This window comes from Rhinoderma darwinii, chromosome 13 (genome assembly GCF_050947455.1).
Source record: "Rhinoderma darwinii isolate aRhiDar2 chromosome 13, aRhiDar2.hap1, whole genome shotgun sequence".
Lineage (NCBI taxonomy): Eukaryota > Metazoa > Chordata > Amphibia > Anura > Rhinodermatidae > Rhinoderma > Rhinoderma darwinii.
Genome location: NC_134699.1, coordinates 25,505,025 through 25,525,227, shown reverse-complemented (window position 1 = coordinate 25,525,227; position 20,203 = coordinate 25,505,025). Strand labels below are relative to the sequence as shown.

At 37.5% G+C, this 20,203-nt stretch overlaps 1 protein-coding gene across 10 annotated transcripts in view; it reads left to right on the top strand.

The window, feature by feature from the left end:
• Positions 1-20,203, top strand: part of RIMS4 (regulating synaptic membrane exocytosis 4) — a 185,547-nt gene that overhangs the window by 157,301 nt on the left and 8,043 nt on the right. For 8 of the 10 annotated variants that reach the window (XM_075845196.1, XM_075845197.1, XM_075845193.1 and 5 more), the window contains 4 exons: positions 801-913; positions 1,335-1,436; positions 5,715-5,854; positions 12,032-13,344. In XM_075845196.1, coding sequence (XP_075701311.1) covers positions 801-913; positions 1,335-1,436; positions 5,715-5,854; positions 12,032-12,250 — 574 coding nt within the window. In that variant the 3' untranslated portion in view covers positions 12,251-13,344. Of the gene's footprint in view, positions 1-800; positions 914-1,334; positions 1,437-5,714; positions 5,855-12,031; positions 18,758-20,203 lie in introns of those variants that run through there. The other 2 variants (XR_012851515.1, XM_075845191.1) reach the window with 2 other exon arrangements.

Genomic DNA, 20,203 nt, shown 5'->3' with positions numbered 1-20,203 from the left:
ATAAAGTACAACATGTCACGAGAAAACAGTCTCAGAATCGCTTGGATAGGTAAAAGCATTCCGGAGTTATTACCACATAAAGTGAAACATGTCAGATTTGAAAAAATAAGGCTCTGTCAGGAAGGTCAAAAGTGGCCATAGCGGGAAGGTGTTAAAAGAACGTAACAACATGAAGGAAAATATTAAATTAGGCGATCTTTATTTGTAACTGATAATGAGATGACCCTGCAGATATCCTTTATTCTCCCAGCAAGCTGTAAAGTGAGGTCACGGCGTACATCTTGTGTGCTGCCATCTTGAGGCTAATATGAAAACTTTCATATTTCATTACAGTTTATTATATTTAAAGTCACTATAAAATAGAAAAAAACATCAAATATTGTTTTTCTCTGATAAAGAATAATACATTTTTGATCAGTGATTCTATTCAACATCTTAGGGAAGATTTATTCCTTATCATGTCCTCCCATTGAACAAATTGTTTGGACTGTGCTCATTTTCCTTAATGGACTTCTAATCATAATTTGTTACGGAATTATTAGATGTTGAACAGCAGAGGATGATGCATATTCCAAAAATTGTTGGCTTTATAGTCTTAATATATTCTGGGCATAGAGACGAGCAACTACTTGACCATATACTTTCTGTCACTGCTCCACTGTTCATGCAATTAATCCATTTCAATGGTTCACATTTTTTTGTTGAAGCCTCATTCACTCTGTACGGAAAAGAAATGTATAGCAGATTGTGCAGCTTGTGTGAGTGATGTCACTGATGGTCTTGTATCTTATGACCTGCAGCTTGAACTACAGTGGAATGTGCTTGGCATCTGATGGACAGTTTAGTGACTTCCTCTCTGGCATGGGGCCGGCGCAGTTTGTTGGTCGTCAGACATTAGCAACCACATCCATGGGTAAGTGGCACTATTCAGAACACTGGATAGTTCATGTCCGCAGATGCTGAACCATATCATTTGTTTTTGTCCAATAATTCCTAAAAGAATAAGGTGCTTGAACATAGTTTACCATAACGTGTACGCTGGATGACATCAGTATGCCCTGGTCTGCTGGAATAATATGAATGATAAAAGTGATAGTCTTTTGATGCAATTTATTGGGAGGTCCTCAATAATTACCCAAGACCCCTTTCATTTTCTAGATGAACCATAATCCAAAAACTGTCAAAAGAGCAAGGGCTCCATCTATCTATAGGTTACACGATGTTCCAGAGAACTTATTAGCACTTCTTCAGATGATGGACAACTTGGGGTGTGGGGTGTATACATTATTTATTATATTATACGCTATATAAATTTTATATTCTTTTTTTCTTAGGGGACGTTGAAGTTGGTCTTCTGGAGAGGAATGGACAACTTGAAGTGGAAATTATCCAGGCTCGAGGTCTAACAGCAAAGGCCGGTTCAAAAACCCCACCAGGTACAGTATATTATCCTGTATGATATGTATTTGATTGGCTTCTGTAACCTATTATTCCTTATGTGATAGTTACTAGATATTATTCTCCCTTCTAGTCCTGCATAGGCTAATTTAGAATGACAAGTTAACAATAACCTTTCTACAGAAAAATCTCTCCGTTTATCGCTTTAAAGGGCTAGCTTGTTTCTTAGGAGTGCAGTAGAATCAGAAAATATACAATATAAATGGCTTTTCACATATAAATCACAGGCCATTCCTCCATCTCTGCTGCAGATCTGTGGCATTGCGAGAACTCTGTAACATAGCATCCCCTGTAATACACCCAGTATCTCTTTCGGTGGCAAAGTAAAAGGACATGTGTATATATATATATATATATATATATAAGTCAGACTCCCTGAACTGTGGTCAGTCCGGGACATACGGCCAATACACGGCCCGTATATCACGGACCGAATACAGCCGTCTGAACAGGGCCTTAGGCGTTCTAATGTTTGTTTGATCGGTGACCTGCGCCACAAGGGGGTCACATTTTGATACCACTTTTACCGGGACAATTATTATGACGTCATGGATGGCTACTAATGAATCCATGCTCATATGTGTTAACTTAGAGGGTGTCTTTAATCAGCTTTGCCCTCTTTTTCTGCCGCTATTCTTGACACCGGAGAGGGTTCACTTTACTGCATTTTTACATGCTCTATTTTCATAATAAACTGTATTAGAAACATGTAACTGTATAAAGTACAAAGTCCAGACTTTCAACATCTTGAGTTCACTTTAAAACCTCGGCTAATTACAGTGGAAACAGAGCTTGACATAAAAGAACATCTTAGCTCTTCGGAGACTTGCAGGAAGACGCGTAGCTTTATATATTAGGAAAGATTCTTAGGTCTCCAAAACGAATGCTAAACGGGAAAATACATAATTCATCAAGATTACGTTGTTTGCCAAATAATCGTAGCACTAGAGATTACCGGGCTTGCGCCTTTGTGTTATTATTGGAAATTGAACAAGCGCCGCGAACTGTTCAGAAAACTCTTTCAAATGACTAAATGTAATTCAACAGAAGCCTGCAAAATAGGGCTTTATCTTAACGGAAATATTCAATATCGAATAAATCAGGGCTTGAGCAGCTGAACATCCATATTATAAGGAAGAATTTGCCCTTTTGTTCCTATTTTTTCTGTATCATTAAAAGGGTTGTCTGCTTAGGAAAAATTCCCTTTTTATTTTTTTATATAATATACAAGGGTCTCCTGACAATAAGCTGATCTGGCACCGCAGGGAATCTGTCAGCGATGTCTTCAATTTCCCTGCAGCGCCACCACAGGTGAAATTAATCATTGACTGTCCATTTAATTCACAGACATGCTGAGTCATCCAGAGTAAAGGCCCTTTTACACTGGCCAATTATCGGGCAAACAAGTGTTCATGGAGCGCTTGTTCCCTATAATTGCCATGAGCAAACGCTTGTTCATCTGCTGATTGCATCGTTTTAAATGCATAAACTTTTATCTTTGTCGGCAGCACATCTCCCTGTGTAAACAGGGAGGCGTGCTGCCGACACAATAGAACTGTATGGGGACGAGCGATCAGAGTAAAAAGCCCCATACATAGCTTCTTGTGACAGGAGCAAACGAGCGCCGATCAATGAGCTGTCTCGTTGATCGGCACTCGTTTACGCGGCCCACGTCGGGCCGTGTATTACCATCTTTAGAGATGTTTTTTGTAGTTGATCTCTGCTCTGGCAAATAGAGGGGAGAGCCTCCTCTATTGACTTCCTGCATACTCGGCTCTTTCCATAACTCCCATAGACTTATGTGTGGCCATCTCTATTGAAGTGTATGGGGACAATGGACAACAGAATCAGCAATGTGGGTCACAGTAACCCAGTTCACCTGATGGGTGATTGTTCCCAGAGGTGGGAAATGCACATTTCACCCATTTATGACATCTCCTATAATGTGAGAATACCCCTTTAAAGTTTATTAAAGATTTGTCAAGCCTTTAAAACTTGACTGTTTTAAGAGTTTAGGCCTTTTTGTTTACATTGCTTACATTTACTAAGTTTGATTGACAATTTTCAGTTACAAAATTTAGAACATTTTCAGTTTTAACAAACGTGCAATTTAAGGAGGATTTCCATCTAAAAGGTAAAATTAGCCATCTATTAGTAAATCAGAAGTTCGATCAGAAGCCAACGTTTAGTAATTATGTTTTATTTACTTATAGAGATATTGTGATTTTTCTATTCAGTTACAGCGGCCATTTTTCAAAAGTGACAACCGGAAATGCCGCCATGTTGGTTGTCACTTTTGAATTAGTTGATTTGTTAATTAACTGTTCAGAAACTGATGGTAGAACTGTTATTTTCATATAATCTATTTCCTTATGTGGCTCGGTGGACTGGGGGCACCTGAGGTGTATACCCCTTGATATCATGGAATAAATGGTAATCCTTGAATGTATTAATAACCTAATTAACTCTATAAACACCATTGACCTCATTTATAAAAACTAGAGCAAGTGGAGCACTTGCAACCAATTGGATCACTGCTTTCATTTTGCAACCTGTCTCAGAAAAGTGAAACCTGTTTGGTTACTATGGGCAACAATGATGCTATGAAAAAATAAATTCACTGATTGGTTAGTGTCATCCAGACATCAGTGGTCTTAAAACACATGGTAATAACGATTAAGGTGACATTGATTAACCCCCATGAACCAATAAAGATCTAATTACATTTCTGTCTTTCAGTATCTCCTGGCAATTTGTGCTGCTGTGTCTTTAATAGAAAATTAATCAATATATGATATAGACCTGTCTCAGCTGTGACATTCAAGTCATTCATTATGGGTCAAGGATTGCTCTTAAAATATTTAGGATAATCGATGCTGTAGTGCTGTTGATGAAACAGTATATCTTTATTATAATGACGTACAATTAGACAAAATAAATAATCATTTACAGTGATCCCGGTCATTTACGATTGCATGAAAACTTAGGGCTGGATTGCGAGATTTGCCATTCAATTGGCCTCATGTATCAAAACTGTGTCAGAGGAACATTGGTCTAGTTGTCCACCACAACCCATCAGAGCTCATTTCTAAGGGACAAGGTTTGCCATCTTTCTGTGGTAAACTCAACAGTTTGTACTCCGGACTTCTTCTGCCTAGTTTCTGAGACAAGAAGTAGCTGTCTGCCAGTAATAAGTGTCAGCCGCCGTATTAGCTCTCATGGGGCTAGTTTCTTTGTCATCTGTCTACCACCCCTCTTTATCAGCTCTCCTTTGCAGTTAGTCACAGAAATTTTAATAGAATCAATATAGTTATAATCAATATATTGCTCTTATCTGCATATTTTGGGTCTTTTACTTCCATAATTTCTGTGAATACATATTTTATCTCTATAACTATGCTATCTGGGTGGACTCTTCCTGGTGTGGAGCTGGAGAAGTGAGCTATGAGCTCTGATCAATCAGCCACCTCCCTCTCCCCTCCCGCAGCATGCCTCACACAGAGGCTAGGAGACTGCAGTATGACCCACCTCCCCCACCTCCCTCCTCTGTGTCTTACACTGTGTTACTGACTTACAGGATAATCACATATAAGTGGCACTGACGAGACAGATTTTGTTCCTTCTGGAGGAGAGCTATTTTGCATACTTTCCCAGGGAGCATTGTCTACCTGTTTTTTAGTGACTCAGGACGTTTGTGAACATTTACAGAGAGCCTACTAGCAGGGAAAGGGCAACTACAGACTGTTGGGGGGTGAGGAATATGGCACTCCCCTCTAATAAAATATATTATAGTGTCATATATTCACATGTTCTACTGATGTATACAAAAACTTGTTTATAATGACATATATTTTTTAACAATTAAAGGCTAGTTGTAATTAGTCTTTATTAAAAAAATCATTTTACTTTTGGAGATACAGCTGTTCTGTACTCTCTATACAGAGCAGCTGTATCACTCGTTTTACACTGAATCCGTCAGGTCCACGGTGTTCATAGCCTTCGAATGCTTCTACAAAGCTACGGAAAATAATCTCATGATCAAATGTAGTAAAAACTAAAAACTAAATTGTGCATAAAACAATAGAAAAGTTGATATACTAGAAATAGAACATTTTTCAGAGTCTGAGATTTGTGTCTCTGATAAAGCAGTTTCAGCAGTTTGCAGTGCGCATTGTCCAAATGTTGCTCAGTGTGCAAGCTGTTTGTCGCATTGTTTGGTAAATGGTTTTAATATTGCCTGCTTTTATATCTTCCAGCTGCTTACATAAAGGTTTACCTACTAGAGAACGGACTGTGCGTTGCTAAGAAGAAGACAAAAGTAGCCCGGAAATCATTAGATCCGTTATATAATCAGGTTCTTCTCTTTTCAGAGAGTCCACAAGGGAAAATATTACAGGTAAGAAGAGGGAACACTTACATTCTAAATATAAAAGGTTGTTTTTTTTAAATAAATTTTGTTATTTTTAATAAACAATATGGTCAAATACTAATGTAGGCAATCTAACAATAGAAATAGATATGTTAAATGATAAAGAGAACGTGAAGAACTGTGTACTCTTCTTTAGGGGTGATCCGTCTAAAGTCACGTTAGGTATCTTAGTAGAAATTCCATGAGCTTAGACCCCACAGTGAAGTGGCTGATACGCTTACCAAACCCCTTTCGGAGTCCTAGGAACTTATCATCACTGACATAGCGCTTGCAATAAAGAATCATTGACATAATATATCAATAGACCTTAAAAATAAACTGGAAAATACAAGGAAATTTCTATCTCGAATTATTTATTGAGGAATCATACCCACTACCTAATGGACAATTGTTTAGTCGCGCTGTAAACGTCTGAGGGTCGCTGAAAAACTGATGCGTCCATTAGGCGACAAACTCCCCGGATCCCTATGCTCTTGTGGAGCCCGCTGGTTCATAATTGTACACACTTCCAGTTACCTCCTTCCTCTACCTGGCATCCAGGACTGGATTTGTTGGTAGCTGGTATAACTATGTACCCCCCGTCATTGATCTTCAATTACTAAGCAATTTTTGATAGATTTTACTTAACTATTTTAGCCATATATCTGAACTTATGAGCTAAGTAAAAGCATGGCTTCAGAAATGCCAACGCTACTCTTCGTTCTTTGCCGGTCTGGTTGTAAGTTATAGTCGCTGCTGGTCCGCCAGTACTGGTCTGAATATACAATGTCAGTATTAATGTGAATTATAGGTTTTATCGATAGTTATATTAAATAAACAGGAACCGGACATTTAAAAAAAAAAGACCTGAAGGGATCTAGTAGCCATTGAGGAATCATAGAAAGGTGAACACTTTTCCCTCTGTGATAAAAGGGAAGGTATCTTTGCAGAATGCGTACTTAATACTTTGGCTTTGTGACAATTCGATGCATGATATGTTTCGGTATCTTTGCACTTAACAGCAGAGCTGACTTGCTGCCTTGTCCTTTCTTTTCAAGTACTATATAATTTAATTTGACACTACATCCCCAAGAAAGCAATTAGTCACTCACATCCTATTCCAGCTCTTTTAAGTGTTGATTTAACATCATTGTGACTATTAGCACAGCAGCCAATCCGTACACAGCTTTATACAGGTTTAATAGATCTGTACTCAGGAGAAGGTGCATGACAATTTTCTCTTGGTCTTCTTTAAACCCATAACTGAGCCGATGGATTGCCTCAACATAAAATGGTGATAATAAAAATAGTAACAAACATATGGAAAATGATAAATGTATTCATAAGATAGATGCTCAATGCATGGAAAACTTGGAACAAAATCAATAAAATTGTTTTTTCTTGTAAAGGAAAATAATGATTAGAGATTGTTATCCAAGTGCAAATGTGACTTTACCTGGTAATAGAAACATAGATAAGAGTTAACATCGATAATCTGTGCTCTTATAGTGATTCTCTTAATATACAATATACAGTAGAGTGGAAATGATAATCAATCATTTCCAATGTAGGCAATGCAGTATATTACAAAAAAAATTCTAAACGTACACATTGTCCTAATGTTTTTAAATAATCATCCCTTCGTAATGGTAGCAAGTTTGCTAAGGCTTCGTTCAGAGCTGCGTCAGGACTCCGTCCATGGGTTCCGTCGGCACTTTCCATCAGGCACTTTCCATGAATGGAACCCAAACCGAAACAAACGGAAACCATAAGTTTCCGTTTGCATCATCATCATCAACGGGGACAGATCCGGTGCAAATGGTTTCCGTTTGTCACCATTGTGTAAGAATTCACTGTATTTCTTCGATATATATTAACTTGTGCTCCCACAAAGTATAGGAAATTGTAATTCAATGAAGTGATATATTAGTAAAACGTATAAATTTTATTTCATAACTCTCTAAAAACAGGGGTATAATCACCACTGTGAAAAGCCCCACCGTGTGCATTAAAAACGTATTAAACACATACTCCAAATCCTGGTTCGTTTGTGAACCCTCTCTGACTGGGTATACTTGAAAGATACAAATATGGGATCAACGTTTCAACATTGGTGTAACAGTGGATTAGACCCTAAAACACACCGGAGCCTGCAGTTACCGCTCCTAAATCTCCTGGTGCTAAGGTACACAACAATGCCACTGTTCCCTACGCTATGATCCCTCACTAAACTGGAATAGACAACAATCTGTCTTGGTCTGAACGTGTAGCTCTTACCACTTTGGAAAAAAGACAAAATATCATTCTGAAAGCATCCGATAAGGGTGGGAACATTGTGGTTATGAGTAGAGAAGACTATAAGAAGATGTGTGAGGACATCTTGCTCAATCCTGACTGTTACATCATTTTAAAAGAGAATCCCACAGCACTTTTCAAAAAGGAGCTTTTAGGCATCCTACGTGATGCAAAGAGTAGTTCCCTGATTAGTGCTAGTGAATTTAACTTTCTGTTTCCACAATTTCCCATCATGGCATGCTTTTATAGCCTGCCCAAAATTCACAAAGGGTACCCTCCCTTACGTGGCAGACCTATTGTATCAGGTATCAATAATCTAACCCAGAATGTGAGTACATATATAGATGAGGTGTTGCGTCCGTTTGTGCTAGGTCTTACATCATATGTACGTGACACTATGGATGTTTTAAAACAAATTGATGGTATCACGCTGGAACAAAATACATTTTTGGCTAGCCTGGACGTGGAGGCATTGTACTCCTCTATTCCACATGGACTTGGCTGTGAGGCAGTGGAATATTTTTTTAAATCTCGAGGCATTCAATATATGGCTCACAACCAGCTTGTGTTGCAATTGTTGCATTTTGTGTTAGAAAGGAATGTATTCATCTTTGAGGACCGTATCTTCCACCAGCAACGTGGCACAGCAATGGGGAGTCCTACTGCTCCCACCTATGCAAATTTATATCTTGGTTGGTGGGAAGACACAGTAGTGTTTGGGGATAAATTTGCTAAATGGACTTCATCAATAGGTATCTGGATTAGATACATTTATGACGTGTTGTTGCTTTGGAATTCCACAGTGGAGGAATTCAATGCCTTTGTGGCAGCCCTTAATGAAAATAATCTAGGGCTGAGGTTTACATGTGAAATCAGTGATCAGGAATGATCTTTTTTTAGATCTTAAGATTATGAAAACTAAGGAAAGCACAATACGTACTAAAGTACACCGAAAGGAGACAGCAACTAACAGCTTTTTACAATGGAATAGTTGTCACCCTTATCCCCTCAAACGAGGTATCCCCAGAGGCCAATTCATGAGAGTACGCCAGAACTGTAGCTCGATGGATGATTTTGAGATACAGGCGCAGGATCTCACAAATAGATTGAAGGAGAGAGGCTTCCCGAAGGGGGTAATTAGAAAGGCCTATGAAGGAGCGAGGGATGCAGACAGGCAGAGTCTTTTAGTCCCTAGACAACGTAAAGAGGAAAGGGTTACGAGACTTATAGGTACTTATGACTCCAAACAATCTGAGATCATGCAAATACTAAAAAGATACTGGCGTATCCTAGGTGCAGATGTGGACTTGGTGGATCAGATTACACAATGGCCTTCAGTCACGTTCCGTAGAGGCAAAAACATAAGGGATAGGGTGATGCACAGTTGCTTTCACCCTATAACACAAAAAGGAACCTGGCTGGATAGGCAGATACCAGGTACACATAGATGTGGTAGTTGCAAAGCTTGTGACTTTATTCAGAATGGGAGAAAATTCAAAAGTGTTACCACCAAGGTTGAGTATGATATTCGAGACTTTGTCAATTGCAAAACGGCAGGGGTGGTTTATTTGATAACATGTCCATGCCCACTGAACTATGTGGGTAAAACGGTGCGGCAGTTTCGGCGCCGGATTAGAGAACATGTTGGAGATGTTACAAATGAAAGAGATACTCCCATATCCAAACATGTACATGCAAAACATCAAGGCAGAGCAGAATGCTTAAAATTTCAGGCGATTGAACTGGTACGTCCTCCAAAACGGGGAGGGGACTGGGACAATCTTATTCTGCGTAAAGAGGCCCAGTGGATTTATAGACTGGCTTGTGTACAGCCTGAAGGTCTAAATGAGCAAACAAACTATACCTGTTTCATTTAAATACACATTTCGATGTTACTATTTATGGTTGCTAAAGTATGCGTGTGGCTGTCAATTCTGGCTACAATACAGTTACTTGCAGTACACCATTCATTGTTAACAGGTATAGCCGTTTCTTTCAAGAGAAGTGTTTTAAAATTCTAAAGTGTGGCAAATATAAATATCGCTTATTTATCCATACTAAGTGTATTTACAGAGAAGGTGTTTTATCTATGGCAGCCGAGTTGCGGTTTTGAGCTGATCCGCAATATCTACCCTATTTGCTATTATCATACTCCATCCTCGATGAGAATGGGCTTATGTGCAGTAAGGAGATGCGCCTATAGCCTCCCACTGCGCCTGCGCGTTCGTCTGATGTGGTCGATGTTACTTCCGGGTATGTCAGCTGACGGCCGGGAGTCACATGGTCAGGCTTCACGAATGAGGTGGGCTAGTGTGATTGGCTGTTTCGAAGTGCACTGCCGAGGTCAGGGGGAGGAGTATTAGTTATATCAACTCTGAGTCCCGAAGTGAAGCGTGCCGCTGACATCTATGCGTGCACGCTTCCGTGTTGTACAGCAGAATATCTGCTAATGAATCAATATCGCTGGCATCCTAGCCACAATGACCAAGTTACAGACCCCTGATGATATGTATAAAAATGCGTAAGGGGTCAGTTTAGTGAGGGATCATAGCGTAGGGAACAGTGGCATTGTTGTGTACCTTAGCACCAGGAGATTTAGGAGCGGTAACTGCAGGCTCCGGTGTGTTTTAGGGTCTAATCCACTGTTACACCAATGTTGAAACGTTGATCCCATATTTGTATCTTTCAAGTATACCCAGTGAGAGAGGGTTCACAAACGAACCAGGATTTGGAGTATGTGTTTAATACGTTTTTAATGCACACGGAGGGGCTTTTCACAGTGGTGATTATACCCCTGTTTTTAGAGAGTTATGAAATAAAATTTATACGTTTTACTCATATATCACTTCAGTGAATTACAATCACCATTGTGTAAGGGTTCGTTTTTGTCAACTGCGCTATTCATTTTGTCAAAACGACGGAACCCTTACACAACAGTGACAAACGGAAACCATTTGCATCAGACCCGTCGCCATTGAAATCAATGGAGATGCAAACGGAAACCTATGGTTTCCGTTTGTTTCAGTTTAGTTTCCGTTCATGGGTTCCCCTGACGAAAGGTCAGACGGAACTCATGAACGGTGTCCCGACGCAGATGTGAACGAAGCCTTACTGGTACAGCCATGAGCCAAATACAAAGTATTAAGAAGAAAAGTGGAACTCTACAACATAATAGCCTGTAAATAAACAACGATCTTGATTGAACTTACAACTATGTAAATTATTAAATAATTTAAAAAAAAAATCCTTTTTCAAATATTGAGTTGGAATTCGCTAAATTTAATAGACCTTATAGAAATAGTGGTCTCGGTTTCTATTTTTTTTCTTATTAACAGGTAAAATAGTACAACAGATTATGCTATTCGGCCCATCAGGGGCTACGAAAACCTGATGGAACTAAACTACGACCCCCAGTATTAACAGAGTCTGAGCTTCACAGTTGCATTCATATTTTACTGGGATGAGAAGTGAAATCCCGCAGGCAAATTAATATCAAGAGTATTCATTCCACAAGGGGGTGTCCAAAGACGAGTAACCACTTTAATGTTATTTTAAGAGCATTACATGTGTTAGATTAGATCAGTTTAGATTACATCATTTCCTAGATTACGTTGTTTTCTTCTTTGGTGAGTACCTTATTTTATTGTACTTGATAAATAAAAATTCATATGTTGTTATAATCAAATAGCGCACCCTCCGAAATACCAAAATTCCACGCTGTCAAACTTCATAATATGTTATTAGCTCTATTCTTATAGTAAATAATTACAAACGTCGTGGTAATGGTATGAGAATTTATGAAAATTGGGTGAATCCAATGAGACAAGTGCACTGTTGTATGAGGATGATCATATATGTGTTGTCTTAAAGGTGATGGTTTGGGGAAATTATGGAAGAATGGAAAGGAAGCATTTCATGGGAGTTGCCAGAATACTTCTAGAAGAGTTGGATATATCAAGCATGGTTATTGGCTGGTACAAGTTATTCCCGACCTCATCAATGGTTGATCCATCAACAGGTCCTCTCCTCCGTCAAGCTTCACAACTTTCTTTGGAAAGCACTGTGGGACCATGCTGCGAGAGATCTTAATAGTAAAGAAAATGACCTCTTGACTTGTTTTTTATAACCCACTACCAAGGCTTTGTTTGGATCTCTGACCTCAAACATCTTGCATGTTTGACCAATTTTTTGGAAGCTGAAAGCAACCAAACAACCTTCCGAGAGGAGAAAGTGTGGTTTCCCTTTGTGTATGAAAGTAACCTTGGGTAACTATCCTAGGTCTACAATCGTACAATTACCTCTATTCTCACGTTTGAGGTCTTGTATATTCCCAAAGCCGAAAGTGAGAATTGTTAAAAGTTGCAGTATCTTTTATTCTAGTGAAAGATATTTTCATAACTTTCTATCAAGAACTTTTTAAACATTCCCTGAACAAAGTGTGTGGAACCTGGAAGAACTGACTATAAAAATGCTTAGAAAGAACTGCAACTTTTCATTGGGGATAATATTTTATTTATTGTGTAACAAAAATATCTTTGTGATTTGAAAACTGTGCCAATCTACCAGGAAGTGTCTTTTACTACTTGGCCAATGCAGTTGATAAATCATTTTGGGAATGAAATATATAATTGAATTAGAATAGGTAAATAAATAAATAGGTAGTATATATATATATATATATATATCAGTTGATCAGGGAAGCACTTTTTTTCTTAAAGTGCTAGCAACCAATATAAATTTAAGCCATTGTATACCAGCATATAGTTTAATTACATGGTTCATCATTTGCAAACTGTGTACATTTTAAGCATGATTTTAGCGGTATGAAAAAAAAATAGCATTTTAAAAATTCATATATTTTGAACCGTCTTCTACCGTAGCGCATAAAAAATTTAAGAATACAGAAAAAAACAGAATAATTTCAAGTTAATTGAGATTCTTCTTAAAAATGTTAATGAATAGCAAATATTGAAAAGATATTATAAAACTATATATTTTAAAGCAGAAATTTAGCAAATATGTTAACAAATCCTATTTATGGCAACTAATGTCATTTCTTTTTAACATAATGGTAGCTTACCTTACAATCCTGTGTTAAAGCTTCATATTATAGAGGAAGGATCGAGTCTTGCACGTCATTATTTGAAGAAGCAAAACAAAAAACTAAAGTAAAAAGAAAAAAGCAAATATATAGAAGATTCTGTATTTTCGAATACGTGTTGCTGCTGGTGCCAATACCAAAATTATGAAGGTTGGTGTTTTTGAGAGAAATATTGAATTCTATTTTATGAGTGTACATATATTTCAGGTGAATGTCATACTATTGACTACATATTGTGTGTTTTAATATTTTTGTCATGCATACTCAGCACTTTTTGCAATCATATGCGTTAAGAACCATTTAGGTTAGCATGTTGCAGTCCATAGAGTGGAGGCACAAGCCATTTTGTTCCACTAACTCCAAATACTTGTGTACAGTGCGTGTTAATATCTTCTATTTTTTTAATGTAATTATGCATAACACATGCATCAATAATGAGTTAAGAAGAACTGTGAATGCCAATCCATAGTCCATGAGCAAATCAATCTCTGTAAATCTACGTGCAGTTCACCTGCCATTGGGATACATTGGGCGATCAATTTTAGATGAGAGGTTCACTTTTGGCAATTGAAGAGATTAGTAAGTGCATTAATGTGCCCATTGTATTCAATGGGGTGGCAGATTGGCAAATATACCAATGGGGTGGATTGATTTGCTCATCGGTTCTTTTGAAGAGATCGCGTTTAGAAATGTTATTTTTGTAATGTGTTTAGACTTTAAAAAATGTATGTAAATTCTGAGGTTACAGTTTGATAAATAAGGAGCCCGTACTCCTTCATATTTAGAAGCAATATACATGTTCAGATTTTGGGTGTCTATTTGGGTACAGAAGACTTTGGGTCACGTTTAGTCTATAATCATTAGTCAAAGCGAACTTTTAAAGGATATAATTATTAGATTTTTTTCGCCCATATGAGAAATCCTAAGTGCAAGATTGGACATTTTCGTAAAACAATTTGAAGCATTCTAAAGACTGTCTTACTAAATCTGACCATACACATAATGATAATGTTGTGTGTACAAGTGAAACGATGTCATGTAACAAAATGTCCATTAATGGCAACATAAGAGTTGACTAAAATATTTTTGAAGATCATATCCATGATTCAAAGAATTGTTGTAGACAGTTTCCAAGCTGCATGTGGTCTATAATATTGGTTTAGAAATTGTTAGAGGGACCCCTTGCAGGTGATGCCTCAAAGCCATGTACATGTTTGCATGTAGTGAACTAAAAAAATATGTTGTTGAATGAAAATAATGTCATATGTCAAATATATTTTCATTTAATATCCAAAATTGTTGCTTTTGAAATTGAACAAACGCTGTTAAAGCTGTAGGTGTAATGCATCTAAGGTCTACAATTAATAACTACAGTAACAGTTTGACATTTGTCCAATAGCTCAGCGGCAGCAGAAAAATGGCTGCTGTAACCTTGTTGAGTAATATCGATTAACTACCAAATTAAGACAAGTCAATTTTCCACAGAGCTAGGTCTCTTTAATTCACTGTGTTTCATTGTAAAGGATGTCCATGCTATTCTCATTTCAGCAAAGAAAACCATCTATAGTGGAGATCCAGTCCACTAGTAAAATCATAAAATAGGGCACTATTATGAGTGTAATTGTGAAATACACAGTATATTTGAATATAAAATAAAAATAGGATATAAAATAAATCCCTGAAATTCGATGTATAAGTTTAATTTTCTTCCCGGGGTTCTCTTAACGGCATGACCACTGGTGGTTCTCGTGTAGGAATGGTGGTAGACACCCATACAACTTCCTGGACTGCAAGCCGGGTAACTATGTCACATCCTCCCACTGTTAACCACTACCAGAATGTCTAAGCCATGTAGGCAATTGTAGTATTAAGGAAGTGGGGTATTGTGGGGAAACTCTGCCATATTTAAAAGATTGGGCACCATCACAAGTGACCATAGGAATATAAGATACACTAATATGTTACAGATTTATTTATGGCCTGTACAGCTGTTAAATTACACCTACGAAATTGCTCTTTAATTTTACTAGTAGACTGGAAATCTCTTCCAACTGGTACTAAAAAGATGTTTAGGAATTTTTGCGTTTCTGCTTAAAGAGATATATGCCAAATCTAAATGGGAAATTGTGGTTGTTAGCAAATTCAACATATTTATTGACTATTGAAGGAATTCATATTCAAGATTAATTAAATAAGAGGTATATGAACAAAAGACTTTTTATCATAATTATTTTTCAAAAAGTGCTGGGCCAAAAATAGAAAACATAAGAGTCAGATGTCCTGGGCATAACTTGGCAAAGATTTTTGATTCCAACATTGATTACGACTATAATTTTTGTGCAAATTAAATATTTATAGTAAGGAAAATCTTAACCTGTTTTCAAGGATTTAATACTACTGGGCATGTATAATGTTATAAGGCCAGGTTTATGAGTTAAAGGGGTTATCTCAACTGGACAACCCCCATTTAGTATGCAGCTGCACCAACGATTACGATCACTGCAAGGCCAACTGCTGAAACCCCTCAACGATATCAACTGGAGATGCGGGCAGTCACACACGTACAATGAAACGTAGTAAAAATGGTGCCCATTCAAATAAATGAGTGACCTTGTTATACATTGCCACACTAAGTCCTCCAGAATGGGATTTGCTTTTTCTAGTGGCTATCCGCTATAGATAATTGAGAAAGGGATCCTTAATAGGGGACCCCTCTATGATGTCATATACCATTATAAGGGTTATGGAAAGGAATTGTCCTACTGGGACTACCCCTTTAAATGAGGGATGCAGTTAGTAAAATGGAATCAAATGTCTTCTGTGGGTTATCACACAGATTCCTAACATGTGAGTTTTATCATGTTTTCAGTGTTGATGGCTGATATCCCTAAAAAGCAATGGGCTAATGGTGTTGTATGAAACTCCTAGACTCAAATATTAAATTTACACCTAGGCCTACTACATAACTACCAATGATGTCACATGCTGTCATATGTTGTGACATCACTTGTGTTGTGACAGCCTAGTGTTGAGCAGGGGTGCACAATAATTTTTGGTCCGAGGGCCACATTGTCATTGATTATGCTACTACCAAGGGCTGCAATACCACTTAAAAGAGGTATTCCCATCTGAGACACATCGACAGTATATACCATAAATGTCTGATAGGTTGGGATTCCACTTCTGGGACTTCCACTTATCAGGAAAATGGGCGTCCCTTGCTTTCCCATTCAGCACTCCAGAGATGATAAGTCAAGTGGGCCACACATAAGCACAGCTATCTCTATTGTAGTTTATGTAGTTTACGCTCAAAACGGCATCGTGGGCTGCAGGTTGTGCACCCCTCGATGTAGAGCGATTACATCACTGTGCATTTAGAGTGATAGGTCATCATTCATCTGCACCACTAACTTCTAGCTCTTATATGGCAGGGAAGCATTCAGGACCCATAGACAATCCCTATCACATGGTTAGCTGAGGATAATTATTGCTGTCATTTATAAATTACATTACATTAAGTTATATAAAATGTTCTAAACATTTGTGAGTGGCCCTTTAAAATATATGAAAAAATATGATAAATTTAATATGTGGATTGACTGAAGCCGAGCACTGCTGAGTCTTATTTGCACTAAAGATAGTTTCTAATATTGGATAGAATTTCTTCAACACATTTCCTCTTAATCTATTACCTGCAAATACCACTGCATGTCCTATTACTTTAGAGCTAGGCTTGAGGTAAAATTTGCCTTATAAATCCACTTGATGCCACTTACATTTCTGCTAAGTTATTTTCCTCTGCCCTTTTGTAAGGAATAATGATACTTTTCTGGTACAAAAAATAACTATTTCCCAATGCATTCACAATTTAATGACTTTCGAGAATAAAGCAGAAGCATGGTAATGTAAGGAAAGGAAAACTTTCTTCAACACATCCCACTTACCCTCCCATAGCAGGCTTGAGTAAGCTGTGACACGCTATTGTGGAACTACAAGCCCTTGCATCCATCAGATTATGCTGAGAGTTGTAGTTTTGCACCAATTGATGAGTCGCAGGTTTTTCTGGCCGGCTCTACAACCTTAAAAAACATATTAATGCTTAGAATCCACAGTATTTATCTGGTGGATACAATATGTTTGCATGCAAGGTATTGACATTGGAATCTCTCATTGTATATTAGATTTGAACTCTTCAATAATACTAAATGTTGCATTAATTATGATGATAATTGTTCTATGTTTACATCTATGTAATTAAAACATGCATAGAAATAGGTCTTTAAGGAAAAGAGTATAGAGATAGTTATAGAAAAGGACTATATTTGCTACTATTGCATCGTACAACATACAGTATAGTAGCTTTGTTTGTTTATAGCATTTTTGGTGCCGATTGTACTTGATACATTTAAAAATGGCGGAACATATGAATTACCACTAATGGAACGGTTAATTTAAAAATGAACGCTATGATGATAAATAAACAAGAATGTGATTTAGAAATTAGATTAGATTTATATTAAATTGCTCAATTTAGATGTACATATAACATTTTTAGAAATATTGACTACAGAATGAAAATGCATGCTGTTCCTTTAATGCCATTTCCATTCCACTTGTCACAATGGAATTAATAGTCTCAAAATGGAAGATCCTAATGATACAAAAAAGCTCTAGCTAATAGATCTCAAGTGGAAGACCCCCATCTATTGGCTCAGAATGCCCTAGAAGAGCATATTAAAAGGGGATGTCTAACAAGTCAAAGCGGGACTAATCTGTATTCACATGCCACCCACAAGTATTACTTATTAGGGAACTGTGGTGGTAAATATAAAAGGGAGTAAAGGTGTCCATACACATTAGATGACTGCCAGCCGAATCCGGTAATTTCAGTGGGACCAGCCAACTATCTAATGTGTATGGGGGTGTCCTAACTCTTCCCCAATGGCAGAAGTCGGAGGAGAGAAGGATCGGGCATGTTCGATTTCAACATTCCCAATCTTTTTGTTCTTAAGAAAGTATTGATACATCTGTCTCATAATGTCTATCTACGAACCTATCCTTCATAGACATGGGATATGATCTTAGGGGTGTAAGTACAGTATGTATTCCTCACTGCTCCCCTATGGCTGTTGTCCATTGTAACAGATGTCCTATTGGGAATCCAGATCTTGTTCTTTATTAAAGGAATACACAAAGCAAAACATATAAACTGTGTTATGCCCAGTGTAGGGCCTGAGGGAGAAGTGCTTGACACATTCACAGAACACTAAATGGAGAATTCCTGTGTCATACACCGCCCTTTAAAGGGGTTGTCTAGTCATAAGAAATCGATGGCCTATCCTCAGGAGAGGCCATCAATATCTGATCGGTCGGGGTCCGACTATCGGCATCCTGGTACGTTGTACGAGCGCTGCTTCCCCTTCATTACTGTTACTATGAACCGCTGGCACACTTGTATCAGCAGTTCACAGTATTACAGCCTTGTCCAATTGAAGTGAATTGGGAGAAGGCTGTAATACTGTGAACCGCCGCTACAAATTTGTTGGCGATTCACAGTACGAGCAGTGACAGTATTGAAGGAGAGGCAGCGCCGCGGCCCCTTCAAAACAGCTGATCGGCGAGGGTGCCGGGTGTCGGACCCCCACAGATGTTGATGGCCTATTCTGAGGATAGGCTATCAATTTCTTATGACTGTACAACCCTTTTAAGCCCCCCCCCCCGTAGGTATAACACAGTGTATCAGATTTGCCCAGATTGTTCCTTTATTGAGCTCTATTTATGTCCTCTAAGATAAACTATTTAACCCAAGAGAAAACATTTCCGCTATGTGTATGTGTTATTAGAAAAAGCGTATAATTGCTTGTTAGTTATATACAAAACAAAATGTAGACAATGATGAAAAATGTGGCCGTTATGGGACAGTATCCAATGTGATATGCAATATGTGTTTTATACATATTTATTTTGCAATATTTCATAATATTCCATCGTTTGTCACAGATTGTTAATAATATGTTCATATCCATGATTATATTTGTTGAAAATTGATCTTGTTAAAGATTGCAAGAAGACTCCTAGGTATGGCGGCCTACAGACAAAATGTATATGTTGTCTTTAATCGTTGTATTATTCGAAAAATAATATGTAATGCATTTCAAATAAGTATTTAACGTGATATTATTTTATCATAATAAGTCTAACATATTGGGGGGGCAATTGGGGGGGCAATTATGAAAACTAATGTAATGAAAAACTGGTGTTTCCCATAGCAACCACATCTCTGGTAAAGAACAGAATCTGATTGGTTGCTTTGTTCTGTTTAAATAATAACCGCCATTATTTGCTCAGTATCCTATATATTTTTTTTTGCTAAGAATCATTTTCAGCTATTGTATGTAACCCAGTCTAATATTGTTTCTTGACTGGACATTTCAATGAATTAATGGATATCCATACAAGAGTGAATTCCTGTATACCTTCAGAATGAAATTGAACAATGTCAAATAACAAAATGTATTGGCTACACCCTGATATTCACCGCCGCTTATGTACGCTCTGCTGTTTTTTGTAAGTGAAAGATTTCTGTTTTCAACCAAAATCTGTTTTACACACACACACACATACACATATATATGTGTGTGTGTGTGTATATATATATATATATATATATATATATATATATATATATATATATATATATATATATATAAAATAAGCCAAAGAGGAACTATTTTTTTTCAAATCTAAACAAAGTACAATTACTTTTACAGGTAATACCTGAAATATCAATGTTGTATTTCCTCTGAAATTTGACCTGACATCAATGAAATGTGATAGGAGATATTATTCAAGGGTAGGGACAACAGTAAAGCTGCGACGTAAAGCGTATATTCACCATTTTTAGTCTGTATATAGATATATAAATATCATCTGCATAAAGA